The sequence below is a fragment of the Oreochromis aureus genome, linkage group 5, assembly GCF_013358895.1.
Source record: "Oreochromis aureus strain Israel breed Guangdong linkage group 5, ZZ_aureus, whole genome shotgun sequence".
In the NCBI taxonomy this organism is placed as follows: Eukaryota; Metazoa; Chordata; class Actinopteri; order Cichliformes; family Cichlidae; genus Oreochromis; species Oreochromis aureus.
In genome coordinates this window covers 10,946,566-10,962,183 of record NC_052946.1, presented here as the reverse complement: position 1 = coordinate 10,962,183, position 15,618 = coordinate 10,946,566, and the positions used below count along the sequence as shown (strand labels likewise).

The 15,618-nt window shown below is 39.7% G+C and overlaps 1 protein-coding gene across 1 annotated transcript; it reads left to right on the top strand.

Annotated features, from left to right (window-relative positions):
• Positions 1-6,519: 6,519 nt before the first annotated feature.
• Positions 6,520-15,560, top strand: LOC116327098 (cadherin-like protein 26). The gene is made up of 17 exons (XM_031748575.2): positions 6,520-6,540; positions 6,936-7,058; positions 7,933-8,082; positions 8,502-8,643; positions 8,747-8,910; positions 9,316-9,447; positions 11,827-12,009; positions 12,225-12,541; positions 13,337-13,479; positions 13,558-13,782; positions 13,884-14,105; positions 14,203-14,324; positions 14,407-14,553; positions 14,662-14,748; positions 14,833-14,868; positions 14,948-15,031; positions 15,152-15,560. Exons 1-17 carry the CDS (start codon positions 6,520-6,522, stop codon positions 15,359-15,361), a joined length of 2,508 nt encoding a protein of 835 aa, XP_031604435.2. The 3' UTR covers positions 15,362-15,560.
• Positions 15,561-15,618: the final 58 nt, after the last annotated feature.

The window sequence follows — 15,618 nt, the reverse complement described above, 5'->3', positions numbered from 1 at the left end:
CATCGTAGGACATCATATTGAAAAAATAAAAAAAATTATGAAATCTTTTTTTCCAAGGTCAACTTGGACCTCGGGTGCTAACAATGAAGGTCACAATGGCAGTCAAGGCCTAGTATGTTGTTGTGTAGTTTGAAGACAATCTGTAGAAAATTGAGGGTAAGTTGTTATTGATTTCTATATTTGGTGTGACCTTGACCTTTATCTGATTTTCACCTAAATTAAATCAGCTCGAGATGTTATTGGTATCTACCCCCCAAAAAAGAAAGAAAAAAAGCTCTCGTGAGTAGGTAATCACAATGAAGCAGTTCATTTTAATTTGCAGATTCAAGTTGCTCTTCATACTTTTGGCCACCAGATGCCACCAAAGAGCACTGTGTTTACAAGTTTTGAATAACGAACCTTTTTTCAGTACAAGTTTCAGCCCTTCAGAAAGCTTCATTTGGCCATCACTAACGTTAGTGAACTCTGAGTTCTAGTCACACGTGAGCAGGAACAGAATCTCCTCCACCTCCAGGACTGGACTGGTAATCTGCCGTCCTGGGCATTTGTCCGGTGGCCTGATGCACTTTCGGGCTAATGGGTGAATTAATGGGCCGGTGTGTAACAGCCTGTTCGTTTTCATTACCGACACTGTATTGTCCAATCACATCTCTTCACAGCCGGGCCTTCCTCTACCTTCACTGTACTGAGTAACCGCAATGTCTAACTGTCAGCTATCCCTGAAGCGGGGGGCGGGATGATACTAAACTGCAGTTCCCTGTAAGAGTTCAGTGTCTGTGTCTTGCCCCACCAAACTGAAGTTGTGAAAATTGTTTCAGAATTGGCCACAGACAGGTTTGGACTTTCTGTTGCTGTGCCAAGGACTGAGTATTTTTGTTTCTGAACCAGCCAGTGTTCTCAATGTTTGTTTGGACTCTGACTTTGGAAATTCAAATACTGACAAGAAAATGTCTGAACTGAATAACAGTCAGTTCAGTTGTGTTTCCTTAACAGCCAGCCTGAATGTTGTGCCTGTTGCTTCTGGGCAAGTTATGACGTCCAATAGTTTAGTTTCTAAGGAAGACAAAGTCAAAGTTTTTGTTTCTAACCAATGTTTTTGTACAAAATTAGAGTATTGGGGATTAACTGCTCCTGATATGGCACTGTCTGCAGTCACAGATAATGTAAAGACCATTCAGAGATGGTCTTCCCTTTTCATGGAAGTGCCTCCTTGACTCCTCCTTAGACTTCAGAGTCCTGGCCTGATGAGTTTGCTTTTCTGTGTTGTGCCATTCGCTTAGCCAGAGGTTGTTTGGTTTCCTCAATGTATACATCATGGCAATCCTCCTGGCACTCAAGAGCATGCACTACATTACTCTGTTTGTGTCGGGTGACCTTGGGGTGGACCAATTTTTGGCGCAGCATGTTTTGGGGTTTAAAAGCCACAGAGACGTGGTGTTTAGAAGAAATCCATCTCAACTGTTCCGACACTCCTGACACATACGGGATCACTAAGAGTTTTTGCTTAGGCAGCAGTTGTCCTTCTCTCCTGGATTGGCTGGAGATTTCATTGGGCACCTTCCCAGCTTTGACAAAAGTCCATCTGGGATAACCACATTTACTCAGGACCTTCCTGATGTGCTGTTCTTCTGCTTCCCTGGCCGCTGTGTCTGTGGGGATGGTGTCTGCTTTGTGTTGTAACATCCTGATTACACCCAGTTTGTGTTCCAGTGGATGATAAGAGTCAAACCTTAAGTACTGAGTACTCAGTGGAGCCCATCCCGCTCCGCCAGAGGTCTCTACACTGTCTGGTCTTGGACTGCCCTAGCCTGCTCTAACTGGGTCAGAGGGCCTCGCTCAGCAACACCAGCCACCTGCCAAGACACACCTCGGCCGGCCACCAGAACTTCTCCATCACCATCGCTGGTCCCGCTCCCAGTCAGACCACGTCTCCACTGCTGGTCATATGGCTGGCCTCCTGAACAGTCTCGTCTCTGTCACTGGTCAATCTTCCCCGCCCCTAGGGTTAGGCCCTGTCTGCCACATGGGCTTGACTCTTAGTCTGCCACATGGAGTTGAAGAGACAGACATGGGAACAAAACGGACTCAGGAGACAAAACACACTAACACAACGAAGACACACAGAGGGCGAGAGAGCGAAACACACTGAGATGAAGACAAAGGCACAAAGGAAACCTAATGGACAAGAGAACATAAACCAGAAATTAGTGTCTAGTATTTAGTTTGCCCAGTTTTAGTTCTAGTTAGTTTAGTTTTAGTTTCTTTCTGCGTTTTGTTTTGTATCTTGCATCAGCCACAAATAAACGGTTCATATTTTGAATCTAGTTTTGTCTCGCTGCGTCTGCTTTTGGGTCTTCACCACAAATGGCACACAATCTTCTGCCGCAGACTGTCACACCGACATGTCAGCTGTCAGGGCTGCAGCTACTTTGGCTACTTTGACCATGAGCCACTCCTAATAACAAAAGTGTAGCTTTTAATTATCACAGATTAGTTCTTAGTTGCACTGCAGTGCAGCATAACAACACCTATAACAGCCTGGTTAAGTTTTTTTATTTTGCCACCTGGACCAACAATGCCTGGGTCAAGTTTTTGTCCCAGTCCAGCCCTGTCCACCACTCTCTCTCTCTCACACACAGATTTCTATCGCACAGAACATTGTTAGTTTAACACTCAGACTAAGACTAAAGGTTTGCTCCCAGCATAAGTAGTTACAGGTAATTTTGATTGCTTCAGATGTGCCAGAGAGGAGGGCGGGAATCCCAGAAGGATCCCACTCTTGCAAGGTAAGGTGTGGTTAACACACAAACAAACACACCACACACGCATACAGCGGGGAGGGTGTAATAGGAAAGAAATTTAACAAAGATCTAAAACAGGACCTGTGAGATGCATCTGCCTCTTGTTTTCTTCTGTTTACCGACGCCTCATCAAAATAGTCTAAATGGAAGAGTGTCTGTCACGAAGCCATTCTTAAGAAAGGGAAACGGTTAGAAAAGGCTGAGGAATGCCAGATTACACATGAACCAGACTGTAAGTCTGTGGCAACAGGTCTGATGGAGTAATGAAGGGAAAAATTTTGTAATAATTTTGTAAAAATTATTGTCAAAATGTATGAAGTGAGGTACAACAGTGAGTGTCTATATATTTTTTAGCCTTTTTTTTTGCATATGATTATTTACATGATAGATTCAACTTGTCCCAGGTCGCGGTTTCCTTTCACTAATGGCTTTGCAAAGATCGCATAAAAAGCACACACAACAACAAAACCATTATAATCCAGAAACACTTCCTACATTGAAATAAACATCATCACGTCAGCACAGACTGCTACATGTCTCGCCATTACCTGCGAAAACCAGTACCTTTCAAAGGTGGTGGTATTGAAAGTCATGTTTGGCTTTGTGACTTTCTGTGTAGTTCCTGGGATACTTAGAACTTTGATTGCTCTTTTGAAAATAATTAATTTCATGCACATGCTGTTTTTCTTTTTGCACAGTAATAACAATTTTTGTATTTACTGCAGTTTTTAAAAATTTGTGTATCTCAAAAATGAAATTATGAAGATACCACAACTTTTTTGCATTTACAGTTTTGAGGTATATACCTCTGAAATTTCTGCAAAAAAAATTGTAAAAAAGTGTTTTCAATTTCTTTGTAGATTATTGTACTTTTTGTGTAGTTACTATGTACTGTACTTAATGTAGTTACTATGGACTTAATTTGGGATATAACAACTTGAAATGCTCCAAGAAAAATGGCACTACAGCAGAGGTGGTGTTAAGGAGGAGGAGGTTCAGAGGAAGCGGGAGCTTGTTACCATCATGGGCTCATCCGGTCAGAATGAGAATGAACAGTCATCAATCATTTGCAGGTTTCTCATTTTATTTGAATAATCAGTATTGAAGGACACACATGGACTAAAGTATGATTTAAGTCCCTCATTAACTTAAAATAATAAGTGAACTCAGGAGACCCAAGAAAAAAACCTCACCTCAGCTGCTGCCCCATGTGGGAGTGCAGAAAGAGTGAGCTGTACATGAGTGCAGTCATTATATAACGTGTGACACTGATATTGTGATATTATTTTATCATTATGTTAATATATCACAAGGTTCAGTTATCTTTCCACAAAAATATAACCTACTTTTTATTTTCTTACTCTGAATACATTTCAGGGCCTGCACTTTTTTACTTTTACTTGAATAAAGAAGAAGAATACTTCAACTTTTCCTGGAGTATTTTTAACAGTAGTATTTGTACTTCTTAAGTACAGAATGTCTGTACTTTTGCCAACTCAGCAGCATGCAAAAATGTAAAGATAAGCTCTGGTGGACTTGTTTTATGTTGGGCTTAAAGTGTGGAGGCTCTGTCATTCAGCCAATGGTGTTGAGGATCTTGTCAAAATGTAATTATGGACACAGAAAAGGACCGTGAGATTTTGCTATATCATGAAATACTATCTGGAAAGTGTCTAATTGGCAACAGCTTCATTTTCCAGCATGGCACTGATCCCATACCTCTACCTAAACATTACTGAAGCAGTTTGGGATGATCTTGACAAAAAGCAGAAAACACTGAAGGAAGTGCTTTGAATATCCTTCAAGAAGCCTGGAGAACTATTCCTGAGCAATATTCAGAAGTCGTCGTAAACTTATTATTGACACATGTTAAAATAAATCCCTAGACCTAGTTTCCATTTTATATACAAAACAAAGGGTTAGCTCAGGAATATTGCACAGTATTTACTCTCTATATAGTTGGATTTAGCATAAGATGTGAAGACAGTCCAAAAAGGCCTTAAGTCTGCATGATCTCTAATGGTAAACAGGAGACAAATAAAAGACAGATAAAACTGTTGGAGACATTAACTCAACTAGCTACTTTCAAGTTTTCACTATTTATTTTTGTGTGGCTACTTTGTGATTCAGAAGTGATTGCATGTCAGCATGCAATGTGATTAGTTTCACAGTTGGATGCACCCTCAGTTGTCATGGTTTAAAAAAAAAAACAAAAATGGCAGCGGTTAAATTGCTCAACTGTGTTTTTTGAAAAAAGGAGTTTGTAAACACATGTACAGTCTGAGGAGAAGTTTCCTTTAAAAGCAGCAAAGACATCGCCAATCATTTCTGCTTTCTGCAGCAAACCGCTTTCTGTCATAGAGACGTTTGGGCAGCAAGGTTTTATAAAATCAGATGACACTTGGATAAATGATTCAAACACGCACAGCTTATCCATTAGAGTTTTTTCTAGATTTAATTCACTTTTTATTTCAAATTTTTATTTCTATTTTGTTTGTCGGTGATGTCATTGTTGCCACATTCTGCTTTAGAGTACACCCGTTAATAATACTAAGCACGTGTTTGACTCTTTGGCACAAAAACTTTCTGGCAGAAAACTGCGAGTTCAAATGTTTCCCGTGTTTCAAGCTTTTTAAAATGATACTTCAGGCAATACTCGATCACCAGCAGGGACGGGGGTGTGTATCACAAAAGGATTCTTTGTGGCTACTTTTTGATTCAGAAGTGATAGCACACCAGCGTGCAATGCATACAGAGTGATTCGTTTCACAGTTGAATGCACTCCTGCTTATCATGCTTTAAAAAAACAAAGATGACAACGGTTAAATTCCCGAAATCCGTTTTTCAAAACAGGAGTTCATGAACCAGTGTACAGTCTGAGGAGGAGAAGTTTGCCTTGAAAGAACTTTGATGCAGAAAGCAACGACATCATCAATCACTGCTGCTTTGTGCAGCAAACCTCTTTCTGCCAGAGAGAGATTTGGCCAATGAGGTTGTATGTATTAACCCTCATGTTGTGTTCATCTCATATAAAGAATTTTGTGTTCCCGGTCAAAAATTAGTTTTCTTATGTCCTGGAGACCTGCAATCAGCTCCAGAACTACAAACTTCATTTGATTCAGAATAAGCCTATATGTTCTAGGCATAACTTGTTCTGGGACCACATTGTTGCCCATTTGTTTATGCCATATTCACAGTGCTTTCTAGGCATGTACTATTTGAAAGGGCAGCATCCCCTAGAAGCCACCAGATGCACATCCACTGTGACGTTTGGACGTGGGATATAGATGAGTGGCTGGCATTCCACACACTTCTCCTAAACCTCTTTTATCATTGGCAATTTCTTTTGTTGACGACGTCTTGTTCCTGTATCATGGTTGTCAAAGCGAATCACCTGTAACAACATGTAAAATTTCTGGAGCAGAATCATTGATTTTATGTCTTTAAATTGTTTTTGTGGACAAAGTTGTGGAAGCTTAAAAAGCTTTTTTAAGGAGGTGAAGCTTTTAAATCGAAACTTGTGGTATTTGTGGTTTCAAATTTTGTCCGGAACAAAACACGAGGGTAAAAAGCGGGTTCCCTGGAAAGACAGGTATATACATGCACACTGCAGAATAAATGTTATAGTTATCTGTGTGGGTGTGGAAAGAAGAGGACTGGGTCTTTCTTCTTTGGAAAAAGTCAGTCCTCACTAAGCTGGACGTACTGAACGAACATCATGCTCTGCTTCTTTCTATTGGTACGTTTCAACATTTACTCTTTTACATTTTCTTTTTTTATACAACCCAATATCTGGTAGAGTCTCGTGTGACCTGATGGAGCTCTTCATCTATCGTACATTGTTTGTCAAAATGCTTTTGTGGCCATGTGACAAATGTTATCCAAACACTATTTTTAAGGAAAAAAAGATACTTTTGATAATGTTTTCTGACATTTCTTAAAATTGATTTAAAGTTTTTCATGAGTTTTAAAAATCAGTCTGAAGTGTTTTTCTTTATATTACAGAATGTATTTCTCCAGAATGTCTTGTGTGTGCATCTTATCAGATATAGCTTACCAGCCACAAAGGAAGCTCATTTTCCCACTCACATAAATTACTTACATTTTAAACTCGATTCCTGTTTTGTCTTCCAGGTTTGTTGTTTCTCAAGTGCAACAAGTTCAGAGCTGCTGAGCCGTCACAGAAGAGCGTGGATTATTGACTCCTTTGAGATTGAGGAGGGCCATCGAGGCTCCTTCCCATATAAGTTGGGTGAGGTGAGAAATTCAATCAGAGAAAGCTTCCAATTTTACCGTTAGTGCTACTTATGTTTTGGTGTGGGCCACTTTTCTTTGTATTGGCTGTTCAGATGCTTTCATTTTCTCTAATATAATCAGAATCAGCATACTTTATTAATCCCTGAGGAAATTTTGTGGGTTGATTATAGATAAGGAATTATAAATAATATCAAAAATGTTGGCAGGAATATTACAGAGTAGAAAAGAAGGATATAACTATTGCAGTGTTTACAGTGTATGGATGAGTTGTACAGGGAGATGGCCACAGGCAGGAATGATTTCCTGTGTCGTTCAGTGGTGCTTTTTGGTAATCTCAGTCTCTCACTGAACGTGCTCCTGTGGCTAGCCAGTATGTCATGGAGTGGGTGGGAGGTATTAGCCAACATTGTCTCAATCTTGGACAACACTACAGGACTAAATGGCACTTGTGCTGTTATATTAAAAGCTCCATTAAAAAAAAATATTTGAGAAACTCAGCAGCAATGTCACTTTCTAGAAACCATGACCAGTTATTCCAGTTTCCAGTTATGACCAATTAAAAAAAAATCCTTTTTGTAAACAGTTTCATCTTTTCTAATGGCATACATTCTTAATTTTTCTTTATTTTCTTTTTGTGGCACAAATAGAACAGTGAATTTAGTTTATGGGCGAACGTTAATTTTAATGCAATTACCACAAAATACTGTTACTATGAAAAAACAGTAAACTGATAAACTGTCTTGACAGTCACATTGCTGTGATACCTGCACATCATTTTATTTAATCATGTTTTTCATTGTCAAAATTTACCAGCGATGCATTCAAATCATAACTCCAAAATTTGACCTTACAAAAATTTGCTGTTGTGTTGTAGGTGAATATTGATAGGAAATATCCAATATACTTTGAACTGCATGGACGAGGGGTGGATGAGGAGCCGTCGGAAGTCATCTCCATTGACAAAGAGTTTGGCGTGTTGTACGTCCACAAGGCCGTGGACTATGAACAGTGGCAAACACTTGAGGTTAGAATTAACACACGTTAAACACCAACATGTAGTGATGCCGCAGAATTTCTGTTCGTGTAAAATTCTTCACAGTGACAATGAAAATCTGTTATTGTGGAGTAGTTACTATTAATGAGTTTACAGAATAAACACGCTCATGCTTATTAACCAAACTATTTATGTGTTCTGTGGGGAAAAAGCTGATTTTAAGATTTTGCTACATTTCTGTCAGTTAATCATAAGGGGTTTTACCTGATTTCATACTTTTGATGTCCAAAAAAGCTGAAAACATCTTTTAAACATTTTAAACTTCTTCTCACAGAACTGAAAAAATATCTGTTTTATCATTTCTCACACTACATTCCCAATGTCCATGTATTTAATCATGTTTGTCTTTATATTGTAAGTAACTCTTGTTGATATCTTTTGATGTCTAGCTAAGACTTGAGGCCAGAAAAATGGACATATCAATTGACACCAGGTTAGGAATTCAGATTTCTATAAAGGACATCAATGACAATCCACCACGCTTTGAGAGGAATCTGTATGAGATTAACCTTCCTCAGGAATCCACACAAGGTAAAATAAAATCTATATAAATGCTTCTTCCTTTGAACTGAATTACATGCTGATTATTGAATACACCGAGTCATACTTAGTCTGAGTTATTATTTCCCGACAGGCTCCAGTCTTTTGAAAGTGCATGCTGCTGACATAGACAAGAGTGGAACACTAAACTCAACCTTCCACTATGAAATCAAATCTGTGTCTCCAAATGTTAGAGACACTCAATTCATCATTGATGAGTCTGGATACATCTCATTCAAAGGATGTTTAAATTATGAGGTAAGAGACTCTTTTGCTGATATGTCAGGAGTACGAAACACTTTAAAGATGAGTAAGAAGAACGGTGGCATTTCCTGTTTGGCTAGATCTGTAACTGATAAGACAAAGTAAAACTTACTGCAGTATTTAAATGCGCATGCTTACTTTGACCACTGTGTGATGTATGTAAAGATTGTAACAGTGCATGAACAGCTGCATGTGGGTTTTAAGGCTTGTTTGTGTGAACTACGAAAGTTAGACAAGTTTCCACATAATAAAGAGCATTCCTGTAATACATTCAAATATCAGTCAACTTTTTCCACAATGGTCTAACTCCTTTAGGAGGAAATGAAGAGGATAGACTAGTATGAATACTTTAATACTGTATGAATAAGTGAAAAGTCTTTATTATTTGCTTGTGTTAAGGTGGCTGAAAAGTTTACAATAGTGGTGGAGGCCAAAGACCACGGTGAAGTAGTCAGCCTGTCCAGTTCAACCGTTGTTGTCGTTCATGTAGGGAATGGCAACAACCACCTTCCAGTCATCAGCGGTCAAACGGTAGGCAGACAGCTGGTGTTACAAACTCCAAACAGCACGTGTTTCAGCAGTTTCACACCTGTAATCTGATACTGATGTGTAGTGTATACAGAACTATCAAGTGAAACTTAAATTTTTGATGAACCACTTTAACAGGATAAGCTAAACTGAAAAAAAATCAAAGGTTAAAAAAGGAATAAATTAACAATAAATCATATTTATGTTGCATCACAATCTGTTTCAGGCCTAATAAATTGAGGTTATGTTTTTGGTACTGCTCGCATTCTTACATTCTGATAGTTTGAAAAGTTTTGAATGAATTCTTATAAATCTTTGTAGGCTGTGGGGTCATGTTAACAACATGCAGGACGGACCTTATAAGGATTTAAAATATTACACTGTGTTAAACCTCTGACCTCTTCTTCAAGGTCAATCGAGTGATTTAAAGGTCACAATGACAATCCTGTTACACAGAGGTATTTAGAACTGTTTCTTACTGCCATTCTTTGTACTGACAGCATATAGGGAACATTATTTTGTAATTTTCACGTTACTTTGGATCTCTGACCTTTTTTCAAGGGCAAATGAGGTCAAACCTTCATAAAAGGTATTTTATCTTTAAAATAAAAATTATTTAGATTTAAAATTTGCTGTGTTTTAGGAAATGATATTGGTATATCGGTATCCTGAATATCACATTTTAGTTTGTATCTAAATATCATGTCACAATTGACCTCTGACCTCACTGTCATGTTCACTGGAGTAGACTGGAGTTAGTTCATGTTTATTTACAGTGAAATAACCACAAAGTGCTATATACAAATGTGTGATTGGGGAATGGGGCTCCAGGGGTCCAGGGGAAAGGGGAGGTCTGCACAGTGAAAAGAGAACAATGTTAGAATCGAGAGGTGAAAACAACAGGAGAGAAAACATTGTCACAGGAGCCAGGGCTTCACTAACTAGAGAGTGCAACGATCCAGCGAAGGCTGCCAGGTGAGCACATGAGTCACAGGTAAACTCATTGCAGGCAGGTGCATGTAGCCTAAGGCGGGAAGCCACAATGAGTACCACACTGTAATATGAAAAAAAACAAACAGAAAGCAAGAGGAGGGAGAGAGAAAGAGAGAGAAAACAAACCTCAGCAGAGAGCTGGGGAGAACCGAAGGGACAATAGCATTCACATGTGGTTTTCTTTCAAGTTAACCCTAAACTGTGTTCTATCTTTAAACAAAGTCTTGTCCAGAGAAAGCGAATGAGCTGACTAGTTAGTCAGAATTATACTGTAGTGTAATATTATATAATAAGCTCAAGTTATTCCTCTCCAATAATTTACAAATCAGTCCCTATTATGCATTAGAATCAGACAAACATTGTAAATCCCAGAGGGAAACTGAGTTGTCATAGCAGCAAATATACAACAAAAAACAAGCACTCATATAAAATGAGTGTAGAAACAGAGTTATGACAGATACATATTAAGATAAATATAGGGATATAGGTATAAATATAAATATACATATAAAAATAAAAGGACGAGTATGTCATGGTGTACAAAAGTGACAGGGTGCATTGAGGTGTGATTAATTCTGTTCCACATCTGTGAATCTGACCCAAGTGGATGAACTAAACAAGCTGATAGCAGCAGACAGGGGAGGGTCAGGATCTGTTTCTACCTACTCCTACATCATTTTTGTGTTATCAAAGTAAACATCTGTCTTGCTAACCTAATCTGATTGTCTTAGCTTATGTGACAATTAGACGTTATTAGTACAGTTAGAGGCGCTCGAGGGCTGCCTAAGCAGTAGTTTGTCACATATTACCTGTAGTGTTTAAGGCGCTCAGGTATTGAGGCAACCAGCCAGTACGCTGCCTATCTATTGATCTCACCAGATGGTGTCAACTCTCAGACATTATTAGTAGTGTTTATTTTATTTGAATGTTGATAACAAGTAACTCCATATGTATAAGGCGAGAGTTCAGGTTCATTGTTACACGCTAACTAACCGTGAGATTCTTAAGACATGAACTTTTTAGTACAAAAAAGCTATTCGTGCGATCACTCTGCAGAGCCATGGCTCATTTTGCTGCAGTACAAACTTCTATTAATAAGAACAAAGAAAACAAAATGAATATATACAAAATATAATACTATTCCCTTAAAACTGCTCAGAGTGCTTCTTCTTATTAACCCTACTTCATGTAACCACCAAGTAAGTATTTTATAAAATGATTATTTATTACAAGGACTACAACCATTGTTAATAGACCACACTGACTCTATGACTGCATAAATAATAACATCAGCAAAGATAAAGAAGGGCAAATGTATATATTTCAAAATTGTGTACTATCACTGGAAAGTTCTTCTACAGGTTTATACACTCTGTATTCAAACAACAGGGCACTGGTAAAGTGAAGGAGCTTGTAACTGGGGTCTCTCCTCTGAGGCTGCATGTGACAGACAAAGACACCCCTCACACCTCGGGATGGAGAGCCAGATACACCGTACATGGTGACGAGAGAGAGAACTTCCAGATACTAACAGACTTGGAGACTAATGATGGGATCCTGACAGTAGTTGAAGTAAGTGGAGTTTGACTACATGCCATTCATTACAATAACAACCACAGTTTCTCTGTAATTACCTTCTCAACTTCTCTGTAATTAATACATAGTAGTCAAACCTGCTTTTGAGGCTAACAAAGATTATGCTCTTATATAATGATGCTGACAATATTTTTTGGATTTCACAAATGATAATTTACTGATTTTTTTTAACAACTGTTGTATAATTTCAGCCTTTAGACTTTGAGAATGGGGCACAGAGGGAGCTGTTGATCTCAGTGGAAAACGAGGCACCGTATTACTCCTGTGACGTAAAAGAGAGGACGCCCTCAGGCCTCTGGAAAGTTGACACCATTAAAGGCCATGATCCCTCTGGTGCAGCTGAACCTCAGTCAGTAAAGGTTACTGTCGACGTGGAGGATGCCAACGACCCTCCTGAGTTCAACGTGACCCTAAACAAGGTCGCAGTGATGGAGAACGTACCGGCTGGAACCTGGGTTGATAAAGTCACAGCTGTGGATCCTGACTCCAGTCGTGCAAAAGACTTTCTGTAAGGGATGGTTTTACAGTTTCTCAATCAATTTGGTGCAATTCTAACATGAGAAAAGTCATGTTTTAAGTCTAAACTCTCAAAAAATCAGGAATGGACCACAATCTTCTTCCCATATGTTGGGGGAAAAAAGGCAGCTGATAACCTAAAGACACTTCAAATGGCAACAGCCTCATGACTGAGGAGGTGAGCGTGCTGTGTGCGTACTTGACCCAACTGACCTGAGAGCTCCAGGACGCAGGATTTTGAGATGTGACACACAGGAGGGCAGTCTCAAGCTTTTAGTTGGGGGGTGGCCAGTTAAGGGCAATGGGAGCAGGCAGGGAGGCAGGAGGCTGAGAGTGGGATTTACCGTGGATGCAGGCGAGTTTATAGGCATGCACACATTGTGAAACCTGGGACCTAGCAGCTGGTGGAGCAAAGGTGCGACTGGGCGGATCCGTGCCAGGATCAGGCTCGCTGAGATGGGCTCACTTTACCGGGAGGCAGAATTGTCGCAGACATTGACGTGCTGTGCTCTACTGGTCTCTGGCACAAACTAGTGTGAGAGGGAGTCGGGCTTTTAAAGTCACACTTTTCTGCTTTGACAAAAAGTTTATTTTCCTCTTGGGCTGCAGGACTCGCCTGATATGGTCCATGTGTTGCTGCAAATACCTGGAAAAATAAGAGTAGTGAAAGTTACTGTTCTGCTGGAATAACTGCACCAAATTGACTGAGAAAAATTATAATTAACATTAACTGAACGTTGATCTGAAGCTGTTCAGTTCTGTCTAAGTGCACTGAATCTGTCCACAGTTACAAGATAGGAAATGATCCTGCTGGCTGGGTGATGGTGGATCCCCTCACAGGAAACATCACAATGATAAAGACGCCTGATAGAGAATCTCCACACGTTGTTAACGGCATCTACACCATCTTAGTGTATGCAGTTGACAAAGGTAAACACACACTCTGACTTTTAAAACACAAACAAAAAATCTAAGCTATTTTTACTAGATTTATTGCATCTTGGACAGGTATACCACCAATGACAGGAACAGCTACACTACATATCCATGTGTCTGACCAGAATGACAACGTGCCCCAGCTAACAGTGGACAGCCTGGATGTGTGTGTGTCTGATGCCCCCACAACCACCAACATCGAGGCCTTTGACCCAGATGAAGCACCTTATGGAGGGCCTTTCACTTTTGAACTGTTGGGAAATGTTGAAGGAAAATGGAGACTGAATCCTGGTTATGGTAGAAACATCCTTCGTGTATTTGGTGACATATTACAGAAGAACAAGCACAAAAGCCAAGACTCCTAAAATATCCTATTATTTTGTGATCATTTCTTCAAGGTGACACAGCTGGTCTGGTGAAGGAGCCCGGTGTGTACCCTGGTCAACATACAATTCATCTAAAGATCTCCGACATGCAGGGAGCATTTAAAGTTTACAACCTCAGTGTGACTGTATGTGGCTGCACTGTGACACCAAACTGTCGAATTCGCCAGAACTCTGAAATAAAAGTTGGACCTTATGCTTTATGCATAATAATTTCTTCACTCTTACTACTTCTGTGTAAGGAACACAGCATTTACTTTAGTGTAGGAGAACTGTGATATGTGTGCTAACATCTCTAAGAACCCAGTATAAGTTTTATTTTACTCTTTGACAGTTCTGCTGCTGCTGACATTCACCATCTCGTCCAAAAGAGAGTTCGTCACTATGGAGCCTGAAGATCGTTCTGGAGGAATCCTCCTCCAATCAAACACTGAGGCACCAGGAGAGAACTGCGAGGTCACTGTTTAGAACCATTTGCAACCACGCCAATGACTCATTTTAAGGCAAATATCAATAAACTATTTCTTTTTCTTTAAAGATTCCGTTCACTATTATGGAAAAACCTGTTTGTATGGAGCAATTTAATCAATCTAATTTCCATATTCCACTGAATGGGATGAGAAATGGAAGACATTCAGCAAGGGTGACTTTTGGCAGTTTTCACAGCTTACACTCACAACCTAGGGTAGGTCATTTTTCCATGGAGCATGTACTTTTGTGAAGCATCCCTTGAGAGTTTGATAAACCGAATCCTCTATAGATCACCTCCTGGTCTTGTCATCCTTTTCAATAGGAAATGAAGCAGAGCTTCATCCACTCACCACGTGAGAATTTCAGAAGAGAAAGCCTGTCCCACCATTCCAGCTACACTGGGAACCAGGTTGTACACACCCACTGAAAACTGAGGATGTCTTACAAATGGATCTTAAATAATAACTATATCTTTGTGTTCTTCAAATTTCAGTCAAACTGGACCTCTGACTGTGACAGCAGCCATCAGGTAGAACACCAGACATTTGTCTTTGTAATTTTTACTTTGAAGTCAGAGATGAAGAAATGTGTGAACCTTTTGTGTACAGTTTGAAGACATGGGCAATATGAACGTCCTCCGAACACAAAACTTGAGCTGTGCTACGGAGGATAATGACATGCAGCTTCTTCAGGTTGGTTGTCTCTTAAGTATGTTACATCTCCTATGTTGCGTTATTAAAGATGCATGAGCTTGTACCATTAAAAAAATCACTGTAGGCATATTTGACTTTGACATGTTCCACCTTTTACAGAAGCTAACCTTATTCCAGGAGAAAGAAGGGGACTCACTGGATGATGAGCTTCACATCTATACAGAGGAGGGGAACTCAGACACCACCTCAGAGCTGGAAGCAATCAGTATTTCTGAAGAGGGTTCATTTCAGGATGCACTGAAAGATCTGGGTCCAAAGTTTCACCAACTGGCTTCTATATACATGACAGCCAAGCACACCACTTTATGATCATTTCTTTAAGGTTATACAGTTGGTCTGGTGAAGGAGCCCAAAGTGTGCCCTGGTCAGCATACAATTCATCTAAAGGTCTCTGACATACATGGAGCTGTTTGCAACCACAGTGTGACTCCGTGTGACTGCACTGTGACACTAAACTGTTGAATTCGCCAGAACTCTGAAATAAAAGTTGGCCACTATGCTTAATGCATGACAGTTTCTTCACTCTTACTACTTATATGTAAGGAACACGGCATTTGCTTCACCAT